The sequence below is a fragment of the Spodoptera frugiperda genome, chromosome 6 (genome assembly GCF_023101765.2).
Source record: "Spodoptera frugiperda isolate SF20-4 chromosome 6, AGI-APGP_CSIRO_Sfru_2.0, whole genome shotgun sequence".
Classification (NCBI taxonomy): Eukaryota; Metazoa; Arthropoda; class Insecta; order Lepidoptera; family Noctuidae; genus Spodoptera; species Spodoptera frugiperda.
The window spans coordinates 10,537,088-10,564,007 of record NC_064217.1 but is presented as its reverse complement, the minus strand read 5'-3'; the positions used below and the strand labels follow the sequence as shown (position 1 = coordinate 10,564,007).

General features: G+C 36.2%; 1 protein-coding gene across 3 annotated transcripts in view; it reads right to left on the bottom strand.

Moving 5' to 3' along the window:
- The window catches only part of LOC118267736 (dopamine D2-like receptor), a 202,361-nt gene that overhangs the window by 12,334 nt on the left and 163,107 nt on the right, over positions 1-26,920 (bottom strand). For 2 of the 3 annotated variants that reach the window (XM_050694091.1, XM_050694092.1), the window contains 5 exons: positions 13,467-13,579; positions 5,704-5,956; positions 5,142-5,332; positions 3,771-3,881; positions 621-800 (listed from right to left, as the gene is read on the bottom strand). In XM_050694091.1, the coding sequence (XP_050550048.1) occupies positions 621-800; positions 3,771-3,881; positions 5,142-5,332; positions 5,704-5,956; positions 13,467-13,579 (848 nt within the window). The remainder of the gene's footprint in view (positions 1-620; positions 801-3,770; positions 3,882-5,141; positions 5,333-5,703; positions 5,957-13,466; positions 13,580-26,920) is intronic. The other variant, XM_050694093.1, reaches the window with a different exon arrangement.

The following is a 26,920-nucleotide window of genomic DNA, read 5'->3' as shown; positions in this document are numbered from 1 at the left end:
ACGATCCGTCAGCTGTTCTATCTAGCTGGGGAGATATCTCTTAGTACATTTTTATCCAGCCTAGTTTCATGCAGAGTCGAGTTTCATGAGAATTGTCTGAATATTTATACTGATTATGTTTTTTTAGTAAAAGTTGGTGGAATTATTTGTGTGGTGAGTAGTGTTTGTAGTTCCTTACAAACTTAATACCGTTCCCTATTTGATTTATTAAAAACTTGTGGAGTTGATCAATTATTAATTGATTATTTGCGTGTTTTGTATTGCGTATTTACACACTTTGCGTACCGTACTGTTAAAGTAACTCATAGTTTTATGAAACGTGTCCTAAGTTTGTATATTATATGTGGATTTTTTTCTAACAGAATGATTGCTGGATTTTTTTCTAGCAATGGGAATTATTTAATATCCGTAAGGAATATAATTGCACTAATCTATTATAAAAAAATAATTCAGGTTTTCCTTTCTGATGCTATTGCGAAACGGAGTTCGTCTTGGGATTGCTAGTTGAATATAAATGCAATATAATTATATTGCACATAGATTAATAGATTCCAACAGAACGATAAATACTGCATCCATATATTTAATGCGAAATAAAATAAGTAAACAACTTCACTCACTTTAACTCCGGCTTCTTAGGTAGTTCAGCGTTATCTTCTGTCTTCTTCTCTTCTTTATTAGTAGGAGAGGCTGGTGGGGTGTGTTCCTTCTCACCATCTATGTTGGAGGGAGCGTACCCTGAGTCGTTGTTGGTGTTGGGGTCCATCATTGGGATGGGAGACGCTAGGTTCGCCATTATTCTGTGGGCAACAATTATGATCATTGATTACTGTCTTGTTCACATAAACCACCTTCTCCTCCAGTGCCATCGGTTCGAACCCGTAGTACGTCTGCAACAAATGGCTCGACAAACCAGTTTGCACTCTAAGCTATGCTGTGGTCATGTAGTATATGATGCTTGGTTATTAAAAGGCTCTCAAGGTCTCCGAGTATTATTATTAATCATGAAGTTTTATAGAAAGTTAAACTGTTATAAAACCCGTAATTCTTTTTCAAACACGAATGTCAGAATCTAGATGATTTCTACTTTGTACGGTATTTATTATGATGACTTATAATATAATAATCCTACTTTTTAGGAGAAAATAATGGCAAGATTGGCAAGATTGATAGACAAAACATATTCAATTATGAAGAAAACATTTCTAATACAAATTCAAACTAGCTACAAGGTCCAACAGCCATTAGTGGACTTAACCCCGTCGAGTCACGACAAACGCCCCACAAATCAAGCTGAAACCAGTTCACACTGGATCTCACTATCAACAGGAGACCTGATTAATGGTTTTGTTTGTTTCCTACTCAGTGAGAAACTACGGAATATGTATCCTTAGTAGATGTACATTAAGTTTCTTTTCGAAAAACCTATTGACTTGGTACTTGTGTATTGTGTGCGAATATCGAGTATGGGATTTCAAAGGAGATAACTTTTTTGAACCTTTTCTGAAAGCTATGTATGTATGTTATATATCTATACAAGTATAGTTTCTACATCTTGGATCGCACATCTTTAGTGCTAAATTAACTAATGTTTGAAATGGCTAGTTCAATCGATACGTAGGTACCACTTTTCGTTGGCCGGCGAAAAATTTCAGAAAAAACCCAAAAATTTTTGGAGCCATAATGTTATCCTTTCATACCCAAGTTAGGTAAAATATTTTTAGGTTTCTTCTGAAAGTATCATGCAATGTTACGCATTTTATTACGGAAGGGGTGGACAGAGGTGCAAGTTACGGCACTTAATGCTACTCTTTAAAAACAATATTCACTTTTTACCATTTGTGTCATAAGTCTCATGTGATAATGGGTGAGCCTTGCCATATACTTATACTGGAATATACTGGAAATTTTCGAAAATCCAGTGATAATTTGCCCGACCTGGGAATCGAACTCGAGACCCTTTGCGTGGCAGTCGCACTTGCAACCACTCAATCAACGAAGCAGTCTTCTGAAATGTCTTTACTCTTAATTAGCAGTCGTTACTGTCTAGGTGTAAATAAACTAGCCCCTATTACATTTGAACTTCTACTAATAAAGTGTAAAGTGCTCGTAAGCCCCTATAATTATCTTTTAATAGTAAATAAAAGGTTTTGTTACGATATCTCCTTTGCTAATCATAGCGATTGAATGCCTTCTATCAAAATTATCGCTTTGTAAATCTGTAACCAGACAACCGCACTGGTTACTGATTACCTCTGACAAGGACAATAAGGCCTCAGAATAAGGTCAATGGCATTACGAATCGATATATACATTATCAGATTATTGACACTATCACAATAATATCAACTCGAGTTTATTTTCTCTTTTTCTTGCATGACTGTAAAATTATATCACATATAATATTTTTCCAAAATTACTTAGACACCGATGCAGATTATTGTATCTTATTTCTGTATAATGTGTTATAAGAACAGACATACAGTTTCTTATTTATTAAAATGTAATAAATAATTTTCAGACTCTTTTTGAAGTCGGTTAATAATTATTAAGACCTAAGCTCCTAAGTGTAATAAACGCTTTTCTGAAAACCGCATCAAAATCTGATCGGATAATAGTGAGATAATCGCGCACAAACATACATACATACAGGTCAAACAGAGAACCTCCTACTTTATTGTTTTGGTTAAAAACACTTTGAGGCCCCAAGAAAAGTATTTTTGTTAAAGCCCATGGGGCCGAAACTTCGATATCTATATTTGTTGTGGTTCCAACAATGTCGAAGTTTTGTCAATATTAAAAGATATTGATTCTATTACCATAAAACGAGCACAGATTAAGGTATTAAAATTTACGGAACACTGTTTTCAATGACAGTGAGTGCTCAAAAATTTATTTATTTTAAATATATATAGCTATTTCTTTCTATTTTCGGACGTCTGGCACCATTACAAATGGACTTAAATTGCTCTATTGTGATCTAGCTCCGCAGTTATCCTTGCAACCACTCAATCGATTCAACCAAATAGAATACCACAGTTCCATTACACATTTCTTAAAAAAAATCACACCTAATACGTTTCAATATGTCAGTCATTTTACAAAGTGAACGAGACTCTGTACGAGAATGGTTGCACTCAATTCTCTCTCAACCTTTTCAAATATTTCAGTATTTTCTCTGAAAAATGTTGAAAGAAAACGTAGTGCAGGTTAATTTGGACCTAAAGGCTCCATTTCAAGTTATTGATTCGCTAATGTTGTAATAAATAAAAAGATTTTCGTAATAGAAATAAAAAGGCTATTTTGATATTTGCTTTCTTACTGAACGTTTGATCTATTTTCTTTGGGTTACTCTTAGAGATAATTTCTTTTATAAAATTAGGTATTAGTAGATACTAGTTTCTGCCCCCAGCTTCGTTCATGGTCACGTGGATAATTAGTTTGTGTGTTATTCCAGATGCTCTACTCCTGTTTTAAATTTAATCCCGATCCCTTTAGCCTTATTGACGTCATTGGGTAACAGACATACATACAAAAAAAAACCCTAGTAGGCATTTTTAAATAAAATATTAGTAAGATTTTAGATCAAAACAAAATCGACACACACTTTTTATTAAATCGTGTAGGGTAGTCAAATGATAAATTTATAATTGATGTATTTTGAATGATTCCCTAAAATAATACAAATTATCTACAAATCTAGTTCTAATCCTACATTATAGAAATATAGATTGTATGCTATTAAACATAAGGTTCAGAATTGTACTCACAATCCCGTCTCCTCCACCACGGCAGCCAGCATGAACCTGGCCGACCTGGTGTTCACCAGCTCCTCCGCGTACGCCCCCATCTCGGACTTCGCGAAGCTGTAAGAAAGAGAACTACAAAATTTAGATTTCTACAACTTTCATATATTGGAAAAAGAAGTTGTAGTTGCACTTTTTAACAAAATTACATGGTAAGTTGGCTGTCAGTTCGGCGTCAGGTTTAAATCTCAGGTGGTGCCATTGTTATTAGAAAATAACACATATTTTGTTTTAAATATGGGTTAAGATACGAAAGACCTGACCAGACACATGGCAACGGGTTCGCAGCATGAATAGGAATGGAGTCAATTTTATCAATAAGTGTTTGTCCTTGGGTGAGGGTGGAGTGTCAAACTGTCTTTGAACGATTTTCCCCCCATAAAAGAATGTAGATTCTTTTCATAAGTAAAAAAGTACTTCAGTATTTCTATCATCTACAACTTGAAGTTTACGTGTATTGATAATCGTGAATCAAGATCCCCCCATCACCGCCCCTCCCTCTCCCGGTAAACAAGCCTTTATAAACGTGAAATGTTTATAGTCCTGTTTACCCATTTAATGCGAAGTTGCTCGTCTTTTTCTAAGTATACACGAGAATTAATGTTAAAGCTTTTGGCAAAGAAAATATCATTACTAAGTATAAGTATTGGAAATTGTTGAAGTGAATACTTGTGATTGGCTTTCGCCATTTAAATGAGTATTTGTGGTATTGTCGATGGAATGGATGAATTGGAAATGCGGGCCATGCTTTGACACGAATGGGCCGGCTCGATCGGAGTACCACGGCCTCACAGAAAGCCGACGTGAAACAACGTTGCGTTAAATTCGTTGTATGAATGAGGTTACCGGAGGCACAATTACTCCCTTCCCAATCATCCTAATTCCCGATTCCTCAACAACTCTTAAATTTCTAACCCCCAAAAGGCAAAGCACTTGTAACGCTTTAGGTGTTTCGGGTGTCCATGGGCGCTGGCGATTGCTTACAATCAGGTGCTCCATCTGCTTGTGTACTGGCTTAAACCCTAAATACTACTGTTACGTTATTTGGTAGTTTTCTGATCAAAAAAGAAATGAAACGAACGTCCATTGAAAGTTAGCTTGTAGCTTAACTCTTTCAGTTGTGCAAGCTTCGACTTGACTTTGACTGGCATTCATTGTTACAGAAGTTATAACAGACAAGTTAATGAATTATGAACATTGATTGGGGTTAAAGAACGCTGATTGCGTTGAAAGGGAGGACCTTTGCTGTACGTGGCTGCCAACCAACTCGTAAGACCACTAACTCTGGGTATACCCCACACTACACTTATAATATTTCATCGTTTACAGACTTACTTATCATCGTCTTCATCCTCATTGCTCCCCGACGCGGTGTTGGTGGGCGCGTCATTCATGCAGCCGTCCAGCCGGTGCGTCTGCGCCACGTTCTCTATCACTACCGCCGCGGTACCGCTCGACACCGCGGAACTTATCGCCGCGGACGTCTTCTTTGCTATTCGCTGCTTTTTCGCTCTCTGTCGTATTGCCTGTGGGTGTTGGAACGTTTTAGTAAATGGGTGGTGTCTGTGTTAGGTTTTTATATTTTTCAAATACGATAGAAGTTTCTTAATAGATTTGGTTGAAGTTAAAGAATTCAGGTTTAACAACTTTTTATCATAAATTAATCTTTGCACATGACCAGGCTGCAGTGTCATTTTGTCAACATCGTAACTACAATTCTTTATCATACCGCTTTTAAAAGTTTTACTATCAGACACTACTTAGGATATTTTATAGGTAACTACTAATTACGATTCTTCCTATAGAAGACTATAACAATAGCGTTAATTTACATGTAACTGGAACTTAAGTGAGACATAAATAACGATAAGAGTTTAATCAGAAAAATCCAACTCACCTTAAAAATATTATAATACAAAAACATCATAATGATGCAAGGAATATAGAAGGATCCCAGGGACGAGTATATAACATAGTCCTTGTTGTTGAACAGGCAGTCGCCGGGCCGCCTGTCTGCCGTGTTGTTGAGGCCCAGCACGATCGGCGAGCCAATCGCACCGGACACCAACCACGCTACGCCAATCATCGACCAGACGCGTGCGTTGCTTTTGTGCTTCGCGTATTTGATTGGCTGTGTTACTGCTATGTATCTGGTGAAGAAAGAATCATTATGTATTTATTGATTCCTTTCAATTGTTATAAGATTATAGGATGTTAGTGTAGCTTGACCTACTTTGTCTCTAAGAATTAGTTCACAAAGAAAAAGATAAGATATTTAGGAAAATCAATTGCTTTTCATCGATAACGATTATTTCAAAAATCGATAACGCCTGGACCGATTTGGAAAATTTTTGCCTTGATATTTGTAGAAGTCCAGGGGAGGTTTAAAATGTGAGAAAATAATGTTTGAGGCGGTACAGAGTTTACCACCACAGCTAGTACATATATGATATGTATATTTTATGCAAAGAATATTATTGCTGAGCGTAAAACATATTTGTATGACTTAGGGATAGATATCAAAACTTGTTTCGAAATCAGTTGTTACTCTAACAAACGTGCAGTTTGTCTCCTTCTAATCTTGAAGTACAACTCAGGACATCATACTTAGAAAGTAACCACATTTTAGACTAACAAGTGTTATAAAATATCTAAAAACGTCTATCTACTCCACATACGTTAACTTTACAACCAAAACATCACCATAACACAAACATACAAGTATTAGTTAACCACTTTAACGACGGTCACAACAACTCAGCTCACCCAAGTTCCCATATAACCGTAAAGTTACTGAGAAAACACCACTTAACCTGTCTTGTTAAGATAACTCCGACTCCTGGTAATTGCCATGTTGTTTTGGTTGAGGTACACAAGACCCTTCGGAGGGCACCCATTATAATTATGGTCAGGTATCAGTAATTTCGGGATACTTCAATTTGAAGTTACTTTTGAGACATGCTTTTCATAGAGAACAACGCTTGTGTCGTGTGAGTGAGATTACCGGAGTACCAATTACCCCCTCTTCCTATCTCCCCAATCAGCGATTCCCCAAGAATCCTTAAATTGCTAATCCTCACTTGTAATCTGGTGTTTTGGGTCGCCACGGGTAGCAGCGATTGCTAACCATCAGGTGATCAGACGGCTTGTTTACCGGCTTAATACGGTAGAAAAAAAAGTAAATATTGTGGTTCCTGTATAAATAACTTGACACCTTTAAACTACAGCATCACAAATTTTACGCATTTGATCTTATAATTCAAGAAGCGATGAAAATGGACCTCTTTGAAGAGTGTCTCATCAAAGTAATGGAAAACAAGTGAGAGGCTTTGGGTTTAATTTTCGATTACATGGCATAAAACAGCATAACTAGTAAATAGTTGTGCACACTGTATAATAACAACCACATTATCACCAGCTATGTAACAAAGTACATCATAACAGACGTTTTCCTTAAAAAGTGTCTCCCCTTTCATACAAAAAGGCGTTGTGTTTATACTATGTACTTATAGATTATCCTGTAACACACTTTCTCAATACACCCACCCTACAATATTGTCACCCAGCTGGGTGAATGGTTCTAAATGAGCCGTGTTCTACGCTATCGCTTTCAAGCCAGTGGCCCGGATTGCCAGTTAATGTTATAATGGATCAATTTAAATACATAATAGACGAAAGGGGATAAAGGATATTCAAGGGACTGGTGACGTATTCAGAGTACATAGTGGTCGGTTATTGGAATGCTTGATTGGAATACTGTGTTTACACAATATGAATCTAGGATTTAGAACCAGTAGCTAGCTTCAATTAATCTGGAGCGGCGGACTACCTAGCGGGTTTTCTGGGGCTCCAGATCGAATAGCCTGCTATTCGACCTCCTCTCCGGCTCCAGATCGAATAGCAGGAGTAGGAACGGGGTGGTTTTTAGTCAGTAAGAGTCTGATACTCCTTCTCGCCTCACTCAAGGCGGGAGAAGACATTAGATGAAATTCCGAGCGAAGCTATTGGTTGATATTTTTCCGTTTTTCCGCTTCGCTCCGGTGGCATGAGAAGTGGACGTATTAAGTCTCCGGGTCACTACGACATTTTCATAACCTGTGTATCCTATGTGAAACAGAACAATGAATCAGTTTATAGAAAAGTTATTATGTTAATCCATTGATTTTAATTAGTTCATAGACAGTAGGCAGTAACATAGTATCGTAGTATTATGGTAGGCCTGGTTTTAATTAAGTTTAGTAATTATCACTAGACTACATGTTCTAGTAGTGATGTTATCGCGACAATACCCCGCATGTTGATTGCCCATCTAAAGGTCACGGTTAAAAAATATCGTGAACTTTTGTGAACTTGTTTGTTAAATTTTTCACGTGTGAGTAAAACATTTCTTCATGATTGACGATGTTTGGTTCACATGAACAGTTTGTCATAATCAGGAGATTATGATAAATAGGTTATGCCAAGCGAAGACGCGTAGCAGAAGGATGGCTCTGATTGGCCGTCGCGAATGAACCCACCAATCAAAACGTCGAACGCGCTCTCAATTTTTTTTAAACGTTGCCTCACTCTTGGATTTTCTCCTGTGTTGTGGGTGCGTTTACAAACATATAATTTGCACATGACACCCAGACCCGAAATAACAATTTGTGGATCACACAAAGAGTTGTTCCGTGCGGGAATCGAACCCACTACACGTTGCGCGGTAGCCACCGCACCAAGCGTGCAGTCCTTTTTGTTTTCGTTCAACGTATAGCAAACTCGTACTAAAGGTACAGTTTAAGACTTTAAGGTTTATCTGAGAGCACTGCTGCTAGGCTTCTGACAAATGTCGATTTGAGGATTTTTTAAATCAGCTCTTACGATACTTGCGTGAATATTGGGGGCGGTTATACATATAAATATATACTATGCTTTGTCGTTATTCGGGTTTGTTTATGTATACTTCGTGTGAGATTTTTTATAACACATATGGAACAGGAAAAAAAGCCAATATATGTTACAGTGAGGGGGTAGCAAAAAATACCACATACAATACATACATACAAGGGTACATGTTATTCCCGGGTAAGGCAAAATAAAGGGTGTTTCTGTTTGGAATTTCTCAACATTGGAATCTTGATTTATGTCAGTAGGCGAGTCCAATGGTGGTATTTTGGGAAAGTGGAAGTAAAAGCATTATTCTACCCTACAACCGCAAACCGTGAGGAACTCGTATGTCTTTTTAACTTAACTTTTAGGCAACAAGCGAAATTGTATATTTTTTTAAATTTATGTATAAAAAATGTTATATGTATAAAAAGCGAAACTGTACATTTTTTATACATAAATTAAAAAAAAAATACAATTTCGCTTGTACAAGATATTTTAGTCAAGCTTCAAGCTATCCTACGAACAACAATGTTAGAACTTCACCAGAAATATCACAGGCGAACCCGTGCAGTATAGAATCCGTCTGTAGTTATAATAAAAAGAAAATCTGTACATGACATGTCAACACGGAAACTGAACGGATGAAGGAAAGAATGATGACAGACCGGACGGGACGTCAGACCCAGTGGAACGAGGCACGACTCACAATAAGATGTTCCTTTGATGGAAACGCCTTTTGGAACTTGATTCACGAAATAAGAAAGACCATCACGTACTTGTATTTATGCTTTAATGATTTAAGTAGAAATGGATATTTGTATATCTTGTGGACATCTGTCACCTTTCATTAGTAAAAAAAATTATGACAAAGGTACGGAACAAGAGTTCGTGTAGAACTAATATGAGTAGAAATAAAAACCTTTAATTATACATATATCCTATAAATCCTGCTTAGAAAATTAGTTTACTGACATGGAATTTTCAAATGTAACTATGTTCGCAGTTCTAAATCGTTAAATTAAGTTTTTTTGTATCGTCACGCCTTTTATTCCCAAAGATGTAGGCAGAGGTGCATATTATGGCACGGTAATACCACAGTACTATTTACACCTACTATTCACCATTTGTGATATAAGTGCAAGAGTTACCCAGGTAATAGCAAGGCTATTTCCATAATATACTGGGTACAATTCCAGACTCTGTGCTACAACAGATAAATTTTTGAAACCCTACAAAAAGCTTTAGAATGTCGAAAAGTTTTTAATTCCAATTTCATTAATTAGAATATAACGAAAATATTCTGTAATGAGACGCGTCACATTGCGACACGCATGCCACGGATTGGACATCCCGCCCTGGCCCAAACTGTCCGCACCCTGTATTAATGTTGATTGCTATTACAGTGTTACTCAAAGTTTTATATGTCACTGTATTAGGTCATTTTTATGAGAAAAACCGAAGTGAAACAATGCTTGCTTTGTTTCGTTTTGTTCGTTGTGTAAGTGCCAATCGTCCTAATCCCCGATTCTCCAACAACCCTTATTTTCCTGACCCACAAAAAGGTCGACAACGCACTTGTAACGCCTCTGGTGTTTGGAATGTTCATGGGCGGCGATTGCTTACCATCAGGTGATTGTATCTTATTTTACTATACATTGTTATTATATTATAGTAGATGAGATAAAGTCAAATAAAATTACTTGAGTGGATAGTTGTTGAAATATCTGAGTGCAATAATAATAATTTTATTATAACACTCCTAAGATCCGTTAAGTTTTACCTCTTTTTAGCCCTAAAACCCCTACATTCTGTACTCATTTTGAGAAACACTGTTCAAGCACCATCTGGCTTGCTCTCTTTAATTATTGGCATCTGTTACAAGCATAGTACGTCTGTTTATGGCAATTTATTATCAAGCCTAGCTCTAACCAAATAGGGTTCTAATTACCTCTTCAAAATGTAAGCAGCGGTTGTAACAACCCTGTTTAAGGTTAGACAAAATAATTATATCGTTTTGTGTTTCAGACTCTAAATGTGAGTTGTTTTAGCGGATAGCCTCGTTGGCCGAGTGGTTGCAACTGCGACTGCCGGGCAAGGGGTCTCGGGTTCGATTCCCGGGTCGGGCGAAGTATTACTGGGCTTTTTTCGGTTTTTCGAAAATTTCTCAGTGGTGCTACCACTGAGAAATTTTAGAATTTTCGGAGTCTGGAAATGTGCCCGGTATATGGCAATAGGCTCACCACCTATTACATGGGACTCACAATATAAATTGTGAAAAGTGGGTGTAAACAGTGGCATTACGTGCCATAATGTGCACCTCTGCCTACCCCTTCGGGGATTAAAGGCGTGACGATATGTATGTATGTATGTATTTATTTTAAATGGTGCCTCGTTGGTTGAGTGGTCGCAAGAGTGGGTCGAGTGGTCGGGCAAAGTATTACTGGGCTTTTTTCGGTTGTTCGAAAATTTCTTAGTAGTAGGTAGCAGTCTGGAGTTGTGTCCAGTATATGGTGATAGGCTCGCCCCCTATTAGATGGGACTTAAAACACAAAATAATGGTGAATAGTGGATGTACATTGTATAGCGGCATTACGAGCCGTAATGTTCTTGTTATACTTGTAAGGTTTGCTTTCACATCTTCCGCAGCTCCGTAACTTATGTAGGTTACCCTTTTTTCTTTCCACCATGGGCGGAAAGTTAGTAGTATCTAACCTAGGTACTAAATAACTAAATAATATCTATACGTTTAAAAAGTTATGTGTTATTTATTTTGAACTAAGTATTTTCTACTATTTACGTTAATGGGCTCGTTCACTAGAGACTCATTTTCTAGAATAACTTATTTCAATTAGTGTAATCTTTTAGGTGTTAATGCGTGCAGGGTTTTTGAATTAGCTAATTTATGAGTAACGTACTAATTACATAAGTACGCACGTTGTTTTACACGCATAGTACTCGTAATTTTTTTATTTGAGTATTCAATTTCTTTTTACACCTCAAAAATCTGTTAGACCACCATAGTACGGGCCCTGCAGGGCTGATGAGTGGTCCGGAGCTGCGGCCTACCTAGCGGGTTTACTGGGGCATCGGCTCGAAAAGCAGGAGCAGGAACTGGGTGGTTTTTAGTCAGTAAGCGTCTGACGCTCCCTCTAGTCTCGCCCAAGGCGGGAGGAGAGCTCCTTAGAGGAGGCTTCCTTCCTTAAAAAACATGTTCATAAACAAAACACTTGACTATTATACAACATTCATCAAATACAGAAATCTTCAAGTCCATAATTAAGTGACATAAATAAGTCACAAAATGTGTGTTAAAGTCTATACAAAACCAACATATATTATGACAATAAAGATACTCTTCGCCTACCCTACAAAATACAAGTACCAAAACAGGGATAGCCTAGATATTTCCAAATGAGTTTGGGCAAGTTTTATCAAGTTCGGAAGTAACCCTTGAATATGTGACTGAGTTGTTGAGATGCTTACATAGGCTGAGTTAGCGTCTCAATGTTGTCTAGGGTCCGACCTTGAAAGACCTAAATTACTGTTGCCCTAAATAAAGAACTAGGAAAGTGATTTTATTGGGTTTTATTTTGTTAGTTTTGTAATTGTGAAAGAAATGGAATGTTTTTGGGTTAAGGTAATTTTTATTTTAGTATTTCAGGCATAGAAATTGCGTAGTTGGAGGTTAGCTTAATTTTTTTTTGTGACAGGTTAAGTTTAGTTTGATATTGAATGCATACATTATGATGCGAAAACTTTGTTTATAGTAATCATAATGTACACTTAATTTTTTTTTACTGTGTCGTGGTGCGTTTACAAACATACAACTTTACATACACATGACCAGGAACAACAATTTTTGGATCACACAAAGGATTGCTCCGTGCAGGACTCGAACTCACGACACTTTGCACGACTGCCAGTTACCTAGCCACCGCGCTAACCGGGCAGTCATATCAGTTTAATAATGTATTATAACCCTTCATTTTAATGATGGCAAACTTTTCGCATAATATAAAAAACAGCATAAATAAAATCTCTTTGAGCATTACAGCATTACACTATTAAATAGCCCCGACATTGTTTCTCAAACACTTTTTACACAGAATATAAAAACAAATGCGTCGGAAATGTCTATTTACGTAGTTATGCGTCAAAGTGCCGTTTAAATTGTTTTCTTTGAGAACACCCTGCATTAAACTAACGTTTTGTTTAAAAAAAGTGTTTCGTGTTACGTTTACAAAGGTTTTTAGTTTCTATTTTAAGCCTTTGTCAAAGGGTAGAAACAGTGTTAAGTTACGTTGCTATATGTTTTTGTTATAATAGTAGAGATAAATTGTGTTTGTGTTGTATTTCATGTTAACAGTGTTAGTAGATTAATGCTTACTAGCTGTTACCCGCGACAGCTAGTGGAAAAATGACTTCTTACAGAATTAGGGTATTTGGTTTTGTTCTTATTAAAATAAAAATAGCCAAAGTTACTCCTTAGTACACCAGCTATTTGCCAAAATTACCGTTAAAATCGGACCTGCCGTTTTAGTGATTAGCCGGAACAAACAGACAGACAAAAATTGTAAGAAAATATGGTTTGGGTGTATTACACGTGTGGGTGGTTATTTCAATGTTACAAATAGATACTCCAATTTTATTTATTAGTCTAGATAAGAGCTTATCATGTTTTTTTAAAAGATACCTGTTATTTAAAATTTGTAATTTATAATATATTTCTATATAGTGTGCTGTATAATGATTACCCATTTTTGTTATTACTGTAGGTATAATGTTACTGACCTGTCTACGGAGATGGCGACCAGGTTGAATATGCTGGAGGTGGAGCAGATGACGTCGATGGCGATGTAGCAGTCGCACACCACCGGCGGCAGGCCCCACACTCCGTGGTTGAACTGTGGACAATATCAACAAGGTAAATAACTTAGTGCTATGATAAGTTTAGTGGAGTCTTGTAACGCAGGAATTATTTGTCGAAAAGGATAAGGAAGGAAGGAGAAGGCTCTAAACACAATCTTTGTTTATAAAATATTATTTTTTTCATTTTTCTTCATAAGTAAAGAGATCTCTCTCCTTCTTCGCGACTGCAAGATTGGCACATTAGTAGTCCTTTGAAGATACTAGAATGAAACGCAGTAGCTCAGAGTGAGACAAAATTTCTGTCAAAGCTATGTTGGTAACAAAACCGTATCGCGATATAACTCGATCTCAACACCATCTATCGAGCTATTGTACAAGCATTATTTTCAATGGTAGCGTTGAAACCAAGTGCATTATTTACTCATTTGCTGTTCCTACGACATATAACTAAAATTTTGCTGTGTAGGAATTTTAAAATAAATATTAACTAAATAAATAAGTTGAGATTTAATCTCTCTATTCATTACTTCATGATTGGTGTAGTCTGCGCAAAGGCTAACTAACCAGCTGTTGTGTATGAAAAAACTATCATGAAATCGGCATGTCACGTAAACATGTACCTAATGTAAATCAACGACCCAGGGAAAAATTGAAAAATTCTGAACAAAGTTAAATGTCGGATATAAATTATTTGACGCAGTTCTAAAGAGGTTTATTAAATGGATTTTGTTACAAATGATTCTCATCCTTATAGAAATCCTAATAAATTTTAAGAATGAATAGCCAAAACGTTTTCAGGGCTCTACCTAGGTCTGACAAAGGTTATCAGAACAAAAGGTAAGGTCTGGACCCAAATTCTAGAATGTAAGTGTTCAAGTAACCTATTATTTGGACTTGTAATTAATTCTATTCAGTAAATGTCGCAAGCACTAAACATATGTAACAATGCCTTTACATTTCTAGGCTACAAATGGAAGGATACAGGTTGAAACTTAGATCTAGACAGGTGGAAGTAGGGTTGGACTAGATTGTCTAGACGCTTGTCTAAACAAATCTAGTGTTTACTTACTTAGGTATAAATCTAGTGCCTGCCTAAGTAGGTCTGGTAGGTGTTACCATTGAATTAGATTCCTTACTCAAAGAAGAACAGTGAATATGTATGTGTATGTGGTAGTAAATTAAATAGTACAGCTTATAATACAGTTAAGAATGAGGACGACTATTTTCGGCCCGCGACAGGGTCCCATAATCATAGTACACACTAAGTAACTGAAATGTCTCACAATAATTATAATTAGGTAAATATTCAAGTTATAGAGTGTGTTAGATTTATTTTTCAAATTCTGTGTAATAGTTGAATTTATTGTCTAAAGAATCCAACTCATTAAAATATGAAAGGTAATAATTCTGTGGTGTCAAGGTAAAAGGGGATGAGTCATAAATTTTGAAAAATAAATTAGTTAGTTTTACGGTAAAAAGGAGATAAGTCAATTTAAAGTATTTTCTATCTCTTTGTTATTTGAGATTCACGAAATAAAAATACATTAAATTAATTGACTTATCTCCTTTTTATCGTAAAACTAATTCATTTATTTTATCCAACTGTGTCATTAACTCATTTTTCAAAATGTATGACTCATCCCCTTTTACCTTGACACCACAGAATTATGACCTTGAAAAGTATATTTGTTGACTTAAACACAATAAAGTCGGGTCACACCATCGACTTAGGAGTAAACTGCTCGTTGTTGAGATTACACGACCTTTTTCCGGATTACAAGAAAATAGTCTCAACTCCTCAAGGTCAAGGTCATTTGATAGCTCAGAGGTTATGGTGGAAGTAACGGCTTTTTATTATAACCTTACCGCAGTGAGGAATATCTAATCTTGAAGAGGATTTGTATTATATTTTACTATACGGTGATGATACTCTTACTGTGGTGGAGGATTAGGGCTTTTCCAACAGTAATAGTTAAGCTGTGAAACTATGTGACCGTTTTCATTGAGACTAATCTATGTAGATGTGCGAGCAAGATGTGCTATGAAGATGTGCCGCCGCAAAGTTGCGCAGCTTGAGTATGCCATGTATAGATAGTAGGGTAGCCAATTATAGCCCACATCCATAGCACGCACGTTTCCATATAAAAAAAATAGCTGAGTCATTTTCCATCAGTGCTAAACAAATGTGTATCAATGAGTATGATTGGTGGAAACCAAACGCATCCATAGTAACGTTGCATAACACATCTCTGGTGTAAAAGCACTTTAAAGGAGAGGCTTTGTCCAGCAGACGATGTCTTCTAGCTGTTGATGATAATTATTACTCTTTTGTTATTCAAGCGATCATAAAGTGCGTTTTCGCATCGAAATACTTAATTGATGAAGAATGACGCATTGAATTACCTAGTTGATGAAGAGCTTATGTCCAATAGTGACTCTTCAAAAAGACTCAAGAAAAATAGGATAGGACATGACGTCTGAGTGTGTAAACATAAACATGTAAAATTATAGAATTCGAATCCAGTTGTTTCTAAGCACCGTGTTACTCTTCGTACTAAATATTTATCACAACTCCTGGCCTCAGCACGTGCCTGTCAGGGCTCGTTACTGTCCATTGTGGACTTGGCTCACATGATTGCTGCCCGACACATCACGCTAGCTATGACTGTCATGTCTATGTTCCATAATTACCTTCGTGTCTGGTAACTTCATATTTCTTCTGAACTAAATTTTATTGTGGTTGAAATGTTTAAATACGCTGTTAAATTATTATTGCTCTTTCATTGTTGTACTAAAACATTAGTGGTATATTTTGATAAAATATTTTATTCATCCATGATTGTCCCACTGCAGGGCAAATAATGTTTTTCGACCCTATTTGCACACCACTTACTTGCAGTCTTCATATCAAAATCACATCACACATCAACAACCTATAAGTGGTCACTGCTGACCAAAGGCCTCTTCTCATATGGAGAAGGTTTGAGCATTAATCACCACGCCCGCTCAACGCGGGTTAGCGATTTCAGACTTATAATCAAAAATTATAAGCCCAGATTTCCGCATAATGTTCTCCTTCACCGTTTGTCTAAATATTCTTAGAAATTACATACATATAACTCGTACATTGCCGTTGATAGGTTTTAAACCCCAAGGCATCCACGATTGCACGCTTCAAGACTTGAATATTTTTTTTATTCTCAAAGCCTTTCTGTTACTTTGTACGAAGCTGTAAGCTTGTCATAGTTAAAGTCCAAAGCTACCAAAATAAAAATTCACACTTCATTCTACGTAAGAAAATATGAAACGTTTTGATTTAAAATTTAATTCATTTTCAGGGTTGAAGCTGAATTTCAGTGCACGATCGAGTCGGAAGCGGGCCCCGGGGTGCTATCGGAAACATTCATACAATGCATTCAAGTTCGTGATTTTGCAAAAACTGAGTTTTCCTTCTACAGTACCCTCGGTGCACATAAATACATGGTTTTATGTTACATACATGTTTTTAGGTTGTCCAATATCAAGTATTCAAGTATCTATTGCATCCATAATGTATACATGCAGGTGGAAGAAATTCATTCAATATCAGGTCACAAATATGGATCCTGTCGGGCATAGAAAAAAATAAAATTAATGGGAGAGAGTCACTTCGGAACAAACTTGTGTTTAAAGATTTTTTTTTATTTTCTCAATAAAGAATTTACAAATATTCACTTACTTGAGAAACAACAAATACATAGAAAAATTATAGGTTTACAAATTCGTCGTTACCATGTGTAATGCATTCAAAAATCTACGCGTTATTTGCAATAACAAATTGACAAAGTTTGTCCTTGAATGCATTAAATGAACATACATTTTTTATTTGTGCGGGTATTTTGTTATAAAGTTTTGCTCCTTCAAATGTTATCATTCTTTTGCCGTAATTTGTTCTTACCCTCGGTATGACTAAGAAACTAGCGCGTCGGGAACTACGTTGACTTATAGTTTTTAATTTTGTAAATGATAAACTGGTTTGTATTTTTTTATCAAGAACTTTACGGATAAAGATGCATGTATTATAGACATATAGTTGTTTTAAATTCATTACTTTAGTTTCACTGTAGATTTTGCTCGTTGATGTAAGACGTGGATAACTGAAGATAATTTTTACCAATTTATTTTGCATGATTTGTAATTCATTTAATTTAGTTTTAGCGGTATTTCCCCATATTTCAATTAGGTATTGTAGGTGCGGTTTAACTAAAGCATTGTATATAGTGTATTTTAATTTGTTAGGAATGCATTTGACCAATGTACGAAGTGTATATATTAGTGTAGATAATTTTATTTTTATATGATCTAGGTGTGCGTTCCACGATAGGGAATTGTCTATTATTAAGCCCAGGTATTTTTCACACATTTTTTGTTTAAGAGGTACGTTATCTATCAATAATGATGAATGTGGAGGTAAAAGTTTGTTTTTTGCTTTAAATATCATGTAACATGTTTTGGAAACATTTATTGTCAGTAGGTTATGTTGAAACCATGAGAACAAAGCATTCAAATCCTCTTGTGCTTGGGAGATCATAGAGTGAATTGAAGATCCAAAATAAAACAAGCAAGTGTCGTCCGCGTAGAGGGTGAGGTGACCATATAATTTGAGTTCTTGTATATTATTTATATAAACTAGAAAGAGTAAGGGGCCCAAAATAGACCCTTGAGGAACACCACAAGTAATCGGTAAAGCATCACTTTGATGGTTTTTGTCCAGTTTTACTACTTGTGACCGGTTATCTAAATAGGATTGTAACATTTTTAAAGCATTGGCGGTGATATTTGTCAATTTCAACTTTTCAATAAGTATTTTATGAGAAACAGTGTCAAACGCTTTTTTAGATCAATATAAATGCCTAGGACTATGTTTTTATTATCTATGCTATGTTTTATTTTGGATACAAGATCAACTGTTGCTGAGAGTGTGCTACTCTTTGATCGAAAGCCAAGTATTGTCGGTCAGATAAAAAGTTGATTGAAGTTAGATGTTTCTCTAGTCTAGTATATAAAATTCTCTCTAAAATCTTAGATAGGACTGGTAACACTGATATTGGTCTATAATTGCCTGGGTCTGTGGTGGCACCGGATTTATATATAGGTGTTACTTTTGCTATCTTTAGGGAGTCAGGAAAATTTCCAATCGTCAGGAATTTATTAAAACATTTACATAGAGGGGCTGCTATTACATCTTTTACGCTTTTTATTGCTTTAGTGCTTATTCCGTCTAAGCCGGTACTACAATTTGGATCAAGATTGGCAATTATTTTAGAAATTTCGGCTTCAGAACATGGATCTAGTGTAGCTAATACTGGTGCGTCATTGGAAAGTGTATTTGGTAGGGCGTAAGAGGGATTATCATGGAAGTTTTTTGGTATTTCATTTGCGAGCAACGACCCTATTGTTACAAAATAACTATTAAAAATTTCACTAATTTGCTTGGTGTCAGTTACATATTTTGTATCAATTAGAAGTTTTGAAGGAGCACTACTTTGTTTCACTTTGTTATTAAACTTAAAATACATATTAATTTTATATATTATAAATTAAAATATAAGACTATTTTTAACGTAATCATTTACAAAGAGCACACAATTCTACGTTCTGTTACTTCAAGATATTCAATTATAAACTTTTTTGCATTGACTCGATGGATCGCAATCATCTTCCCATAGTAATTTTGTTGGATGACATTTCCCCTGGTTTCTGTACTCCGTATCCCACCCTAAGACTAACGAGCCAATACAAAATATCATAGCACGAATTCAAATCTCACATCTCAAACAAAAATGAATTTGGAAATAGAGAGAGGGAGAGAGAGGGAGATTATGTAAAACTCATGCTGTAACATTTCCGACGTTAATCTCATTAGGGGGACCTTTTTGAGGTCCAAATGAGCGCGTGACTGTTACAAAGTTACATACTGCAGGAAACTGATAGTAGCTTGCTTTATATGTGTGTGTGTGTGTAAGTGCTAGCCTTTCCGTAATAAACGGTTTATGAGTAATGAGGTTATAATGTCATGGTGTGAGTAATCTACATGGTTTGTTTGTATTGTGATTTTGTAAGCAAAAGTTTGCATCTGGTGTCCTTTCAAGGTCAACTGTCAACCAAGTCATTTTTAGTGTGCAAGTTAGAAAATTAATATTCATTCAGTACCTAGTATGTTAGTTTGCATACTTGGGTCGTGAGTGCGTTTACAAACATATTTTATAAGCACATGACTCCCAGATCCGAAAAACAATTTGTAGATCACACAAAGTCGAATCGAACTTGCTACACGTTGCACGGCAGCCAGTTGCCTAGCCACCGCGCTAAGCGTGCAGTCTTCCACGGCAGCCAACTTTATTACCAACGAATTTCATTGGTTATTGTATCTGTACCCAATCAATATTAATTATCTTAAACAACGTACATGTACATTGAAAACGAAAATACCTTTAGCTTTGGAAAACACCTAAAGATTACCTGCAATATATTTTCAAAATGAAACAAGTTACATAGTAGTTAGCCTGTTTCAAAAAAAGTGTTAAGACTAGCTCATTAGCCGTTAGACCTGAAACAATACAACATAGTACCTACTACATAAACATATATGTTTGCTTGTTTTCCCTACCCTCCTCATTTTACAAAGAAATGCTTCTAAGAAAATAAGACTAAGGGTTATTTTTCCATTTTCTTATTGAAAATTAACGTTATTTTCGCAGTGAAGCAGCAAGTTTAGCTATTCAGTAAGGCTTGGGATCGAAAATATTATTACTCTGAATATGCAACGTCATTCGAACGCAGGTAACTATGTTTTTATCTTATGAGTGAGGTACTTATACTATATTATCTTTTTTCTTTATGTGATGTGATGGTAAACAAAATCCGCCGCTCATGGACACCCGAAACACCAGAGGCGTTACAAGTGTTTTGCCGGCCTTTTAAAGTGGCGAACTTGAGGATTTTTGGAAATTAGGGAGATTGAGGAGGTAATAATTGGGCCACCGGTAACCTCACTCACACGTCGAAATCCAACGCAAGCTTTATTTCACGTCGCGTCGGTCTTCTGTAAGGCCGTGGTATCACTCCGGTCGAGCCGGTCAGAGCATGGCTCTCCCATTTTTATTTCAAAGAATAACAACTTAAACTGTGTTTATTACAGTTGGCAATGATTTTCATTCTCTTTCTTGTTGCATACTCCATCCATAAACACTAGATACTCTCTATTTCACAATATCCATCATACGACCATCTCCCAGTTATTCATAGACATGAATAGATCAGAATTTCAGGCAGCGTACAAATGGCTGTCTGAATAAATAAGTGCTGAAAGGTCAGATACAATTGTACTGAAACTACACTGAAACTACAGTGGCTGGTACAATGTGTGAGCCTTGGGACGCGGAACAATGTGGTCGTAAACTATGCATTTTGTGACCTATGTACTGTGTAGAAGACTGTGTGTAATAGACACTCGTTGGTACTCAGTGAACGGAGTAGTTTCATAGGTCAAACAGGTTTGTATTTTTATAACAGAAATTAAGATTACATTTATTTTTTCTTTTTTGTAAAACATTGCCCCACATTAGGATTTTCTCCTGTGTCGTGGGTGCGTTTACAAACATACAAGTTCACATGTACAGACACGAAACAACAATTTGTGGATCACACAAAGAGTTGCTCCGTGCGGGAATCGAACCCGCTACACGTTGCGCGGCCGCCAGTTAGCCAGCCACTGCGCCAACCGTGCAGTCAAAAATTAACTTAAACAAAGTCAAAGTCAACAATTAACTTAAACAATTTGTGTACAAAAAGCACATTTTGAACTACTAATATATTTTTTAAATATTTGATGGGTCGATGTTTGGTCGCTATCTCGCCTGGTGGTAAGTGATGATGCGGCCTACGATGGAGCAACCTATTCACTCGGGCCTTGAAGACACCCATATTAATAGAAATACTAACATACTTGAACTAAAGTTAACCAATAAATTATCTTAATAAACAACCAACTATTTCAACCACCCAAACATTCCTTGACACTAAAATTTCCTCCCTTAATGATATATGAACCTAAGATACCTTGAAGTTCCTCCATCAAAGGTAGGCGTTATTTATTACGCAATTAATCAATCAAGTTGATACATTCAAACACGTGCCTACACCCCTGTGAATATTTGAACAAGGTCTAATGATACGTCACAGGTCATGTAGCTTAGAATACCGTATATTCGTGGACTGGTATATTCATAGACTAAATTAGTCTAGCATTGTGATTTGTTCGTGCACAATAATACGATCACAACGTTTTTGATAAAATTAATACCTGAATATTATTATAGTTTTCTGATAAATATACTGAATTCGGGTTTAATCAAAGTCATTAGACAGTGAGTACTTTGGCATTTTTATAAATGTTTTTTTTTTTTTCAGGGGGGAAAATCATCCAATGACTTCTCCCACCTTGGGCGAGGCGAGAGGGAGTGTCAGACTCTTACTGACTAAAAACCACCCCGTTCCTTCTCCTGCTTTTCGAGCCGGAGCCCCGGTAAACCCGCTAGGTAGTCCGCAGCTCCGGATCAGGCATCAGCCCTACTGGGCCCATTTTTATAAATGTTTGACCACTACTTCGCCTGGTGGTAAGCGATGATGTGGCTTACAATGGATGGACTCACCGCATCCTCATTCAACATAGGTAGTACTACGAAAACTAGTAAAGACTGGGTCAACTCTATTACAGTTATTTTAAAGGGCCTAAGTAAAAAATAAGTTCTTGTCAAAAATATATTACATATAACACTGAAAAAAATTATGATTCTTTTACTAGTGACACAATTAACAAACAAATAACTAAAAATTATGTTCACAAGCACCATCAAACCCAAAAAAAAAGATGATTACAGCAGTGAAATAATTCCTTCCCCATTACGGCTAACCCTTACATGTCCAATAAGTAGTCGGCAGCTCGAGGGGAATACATTGGAAAACACTTTGGCTCAATCCTGCCAGAACGGCAGAACGGATCGATACATCAGCGAGGTGCAAACGAGGTGGCAATGGAGTCCGTGAGTGATGAAGGATTTATTGAGAGGGAACTTATGTCTTCTTCATTACAAATGTTCAGTGGAAATCGTCTGGTTTGTGAGATTTTTTTTAATAAAAGAGGTTGTAAAAATAGAAGGGTTCTTCGGTGTGATGTGAGGAAATCGTGCTATCACGATTTTCTAGCTACTGTTAGATAGATTTGGATGATGAACGTTTCTCATTGTTTTATGCTCTGACCAGGTTCTGCTAGCTCGCCCGTGTTTCCGTGGAATAAATAATAATAATAATAAAAAATCTATCACCTAGCTTCACTGACGGAAAAACTGACAGACTATTATTTATTTCTTTATTTGTTCATTCGTTCATTGTTGATATTTGAAAGTACCTATTTATAGTTTAATTGGAATTAATGATTTGACATTATCGCCTAAGTCAGCTTATACCCTGTCTGTATACCAAATTACATCAAAATCCGTTCAGAAGTTTTAGCATGATTGGCAGAAAAACATCCGAACTAAGTTTCACATTTATCATATTAGTGCGAGAATCAAGCAACTGACCTCATTGAATAAACAAGAGTTTTTGTAAATATTCTCTCAATATGATAATGAATGTATTGACTTGGTAATGGGAATTCCACAACCAATTGTAAAATAACCAGTGACCAGAAAGCTGGCTATTTCTTTGGTCAGAAGATAAGTATTGCCATTCAACGTGGCAATGCGGCCAGTCTTCTGGGAACGTTCCCCAGTGACAGTGATGCGGACGAGTACTTTGACGCCTAATGGAGGGAATTAGTTATTTCTTTAGTTTCAAATTATTGTAGGTACCAATTTAAATAATACTTTGAGGACGTTGAAAGTCTTACTTTCAACTCTACTGTAACAATTGGTGCTAAGTTATTAACTAAATAAGTAGTACCTAATTATTATTGGAGCTTTCTAAATTAAATAACCACCAACATATTTTTTTTTCATATCAATACTAAGCTCTCCACATACCCAGGCTTATTTTATGAAGGCAAAAAGAGTACGTGCTTTACGTGCCAAAAGGTAAAACGAAGCGTTGATGTCGTGACACACCAAGCTATACATAACCAGTATAAACTGACCCTCGAATGTGCGGAAAGACCATACAAAGCGAGACCATGATAAACTGGTTTTGTATAGCTCTATCTGTGTGATCTGAGATCTATCCGCCATTTTGGATTATGTCGGGCAAACAAGGGTAACATAACATGTTTGATGAAGTACGAGGAACGTGTCTACAGTTTCCGTAAACATATTTACTGGTTACACAAGAAAAATGCGGAAATTATTTTTGTAGATTATTTTTTTCGCTGTTATTAAATTGCACTGATGGGCTTTTTATTTTTTTTAGGAAAAATAGCATAATGTTTATACTGTAGCAGATATCGTACTATATTCTGTTGAAAATAGTTAATAAATAAGCACATTATGTGTTGGTAAACCCAACATAATTAGAGGTAAACTAATATTATTGTACATTAGTTTTACCCTAATTTTATTAACACGCTTTTTATTATTCCCAGTTTCGGAAAAAACCTAACCCACTTTGTTTGTACAATACTAGCAAACTCCGTGAACTGAAGTGAATTTTCGCTTGAATTTTTTTTTCATAAGAACCTTCTCCTGCCGATCACAAAACCAAAGATAAAGAATTAGCGAATCGGTTCAGTTTATCTCAAGATTTGGACTTAGTGTAACATTTCGTGACTTTTTTTATTTAAAAATAATGTTGCCTTTCCCTAGAATTTTCTCCTGTATCGTGAACGAAGACTGGGTTAAGTAACCATTAAATCTCTCCGCCGTAAGGAGGAAGAAAGAAAGAATCTTCTAGAAAAAGAAGGAATCTAAAAATCCAAATATCACTATTCCTTGAAGTCAATTAATAAAGAAAAGGTATGTCCTATGAGACTCTTCAGTTTATTCGCTTGACTACACGATTACGGAGTGGACATTGTAGCATTGTAGCCTTCTATGTAGGAACCCTTTTCTATTACAGAATGGAAGGCGAGTCAATTGGAGAGCTGTCTCTATTCTTAGAACCACTTTAGGAGGCAAGTAAACCTTTTTTCGAAACCCATTTTGAGGTTTTTAGGATGCCTATTCATTTAGACTTGGGAGTAAAAGTGTTGGGTTATTGTCTGTATAGTGCTTTTTACTGTACGTTTGTCTGGTCGCGTTTTGAAGAATGTTTTTTGGTAATTCAATAGAGTGTATTTAAAAAGGAATGGCGGCTGGTAGAAATTGGGTTCATTATGGCATTAGAGCCTTTATGTCGTGTAAAAAAATAATAAGATTTTGTAATGAAAGTGGCAAACTAATTAATTGTTTATTGTATATATAAAAAACTGTCTATAATTGAACATTTGAATCCCATTTTACCCTTAACCGACGAGCATGCATGGAAAGATTGATGACTGTTAATGAAGCGAAAGAGGTATGTATGCTCGTAAAAATTGTAGCAATTGACGTTCCATTGGCTCTGCCTACCCCCATGGTATACAATCGAAAGATTATGTATGTATTTTCAGTTCTGGCCTTCAGTTTATAAGTATCACAAATAATAATAGTAGACCAGCAAGGAATTAAATAAAATGCGTTGTTCTAAATACAACAACCAATTACAACGAAGCATTTCTCTAAATGTTCCATTAACACCAACTTGGTGCAACATTTTAAAGTTGTAATCGTTCCAGAAGCGATGCGTTCAAGTCATTACAAGTTTCCCACCGAACCTGCTCCTTAGTTAAATAGGTTACAGATTTAGGGCACATAGACTACCTACGTGTCCTATTTACTAATGAAATGCAGTGCTTTGGTGAGGTAAATTCTTTCTCCTTGCCCTTACTTACTACATGCCTTTTGTTTTCTATCCTAAGGGTGCTTTTCCACCAGGGATGTGCTATGTAACTATGCTATGAAGATTCCAGACTCTGTGCTACTATTAAGATTTTTTTCGAAAAACCGAATAACGCCCAGTATTACTTTGTCCGACCCAAAAATCGAACCTGAGACCCCTTGCCCGACAGTCACATTTGCGACCACCTGAGCAATTATGCAGTTAAAATAACTAATAATAATATTTACGTACCGCCTATAAAAATAGCAAATATTTATTATTACAGAGGTTAACACAATTTTCAAGCAAGTCATACCAACTTTAATTAACACACATACCACAAAATGTGCAAAATAATGGCGTTGCAATAAAACCAATGAAAGCGCGAGGTGACCTTAAAGCTGTTAAAGAAATGAAAGCCTTCTTCCACAAATAATAGAATAGAAAGTCCATTGAAGTGAAAAATGGTTCCTAATGGATGTTGGAAACTTATTGACGTCAGGTGTCGAATCTAAAGCTTTTGTCGATTGAAATTTGATCATAAATTGTGGAAATGTGTGACGTCATACGAGATTTGTTTGTAATGTGTGAAGTTAAGTCAAGTTCTTGTTGTCACTGCTACTAGAGGTTGACAATGTAAAATAATAGAAATAATGCCACATTTAAAAGGTTGTTACTTCATTAAACTAAGGTTACTTTTCCAACAGAGATGTGCTATGTAGTTATGCTACGAAGATGTAATAGCTAAGCTGTGTAACTATGTGACCGTTTCCACTAATACTAAGCTACGTAGCTATGCAAGGTAGATGCACAGCTCGAGTATGCGATTTATCGATAGTAGAGAAGCTTAGCTGACTCTGTTTCCACCAGTGCTAAGCTATGTTTACCAATGAATATGATTGGTGGAAGCCAAACGCATCCACAGTAACGTAGCATAGCACATCTCTGGTAGAAAAGCATCCCCAAAACAATAAAACCAGTTAAGTTGACATGAAGGAAAACTTCAAGTCATCAGGCGTCAACATGAGAACATATGTCCAGTATATTAAACCCTTAACTAACATAAAGTGACAACATGCCTTTTGGTACATCAACCCTTATCTCGGCGAAACAACCTAATTGTTTGAACTAACAACCCCTTGATAAATTCTAATTGTTGGTATAAACGACCGACTTGGTGATCAGGGGGGTTAAATAATGAAGGTACTGTTTGACCAGTGGGACGGGTTACGTGATTAGCACATCTGTGGTCATTTTTAATTGGCCTGTGGGGTCCGGAAAACCTTAGAGATTGGAACATTTTTCGTTTCGGTATTTTAATTAAGTAAAAGTACGTTTTGGAATATGGAAGTAAACTTTATGTGGGTAAAAGAGGTTTCGTTTTATCTTCGCCCATTTTGTTACGTCGAAACGCCTCCCAAAATAGTTTTGGTTTTATAGGTACTTCT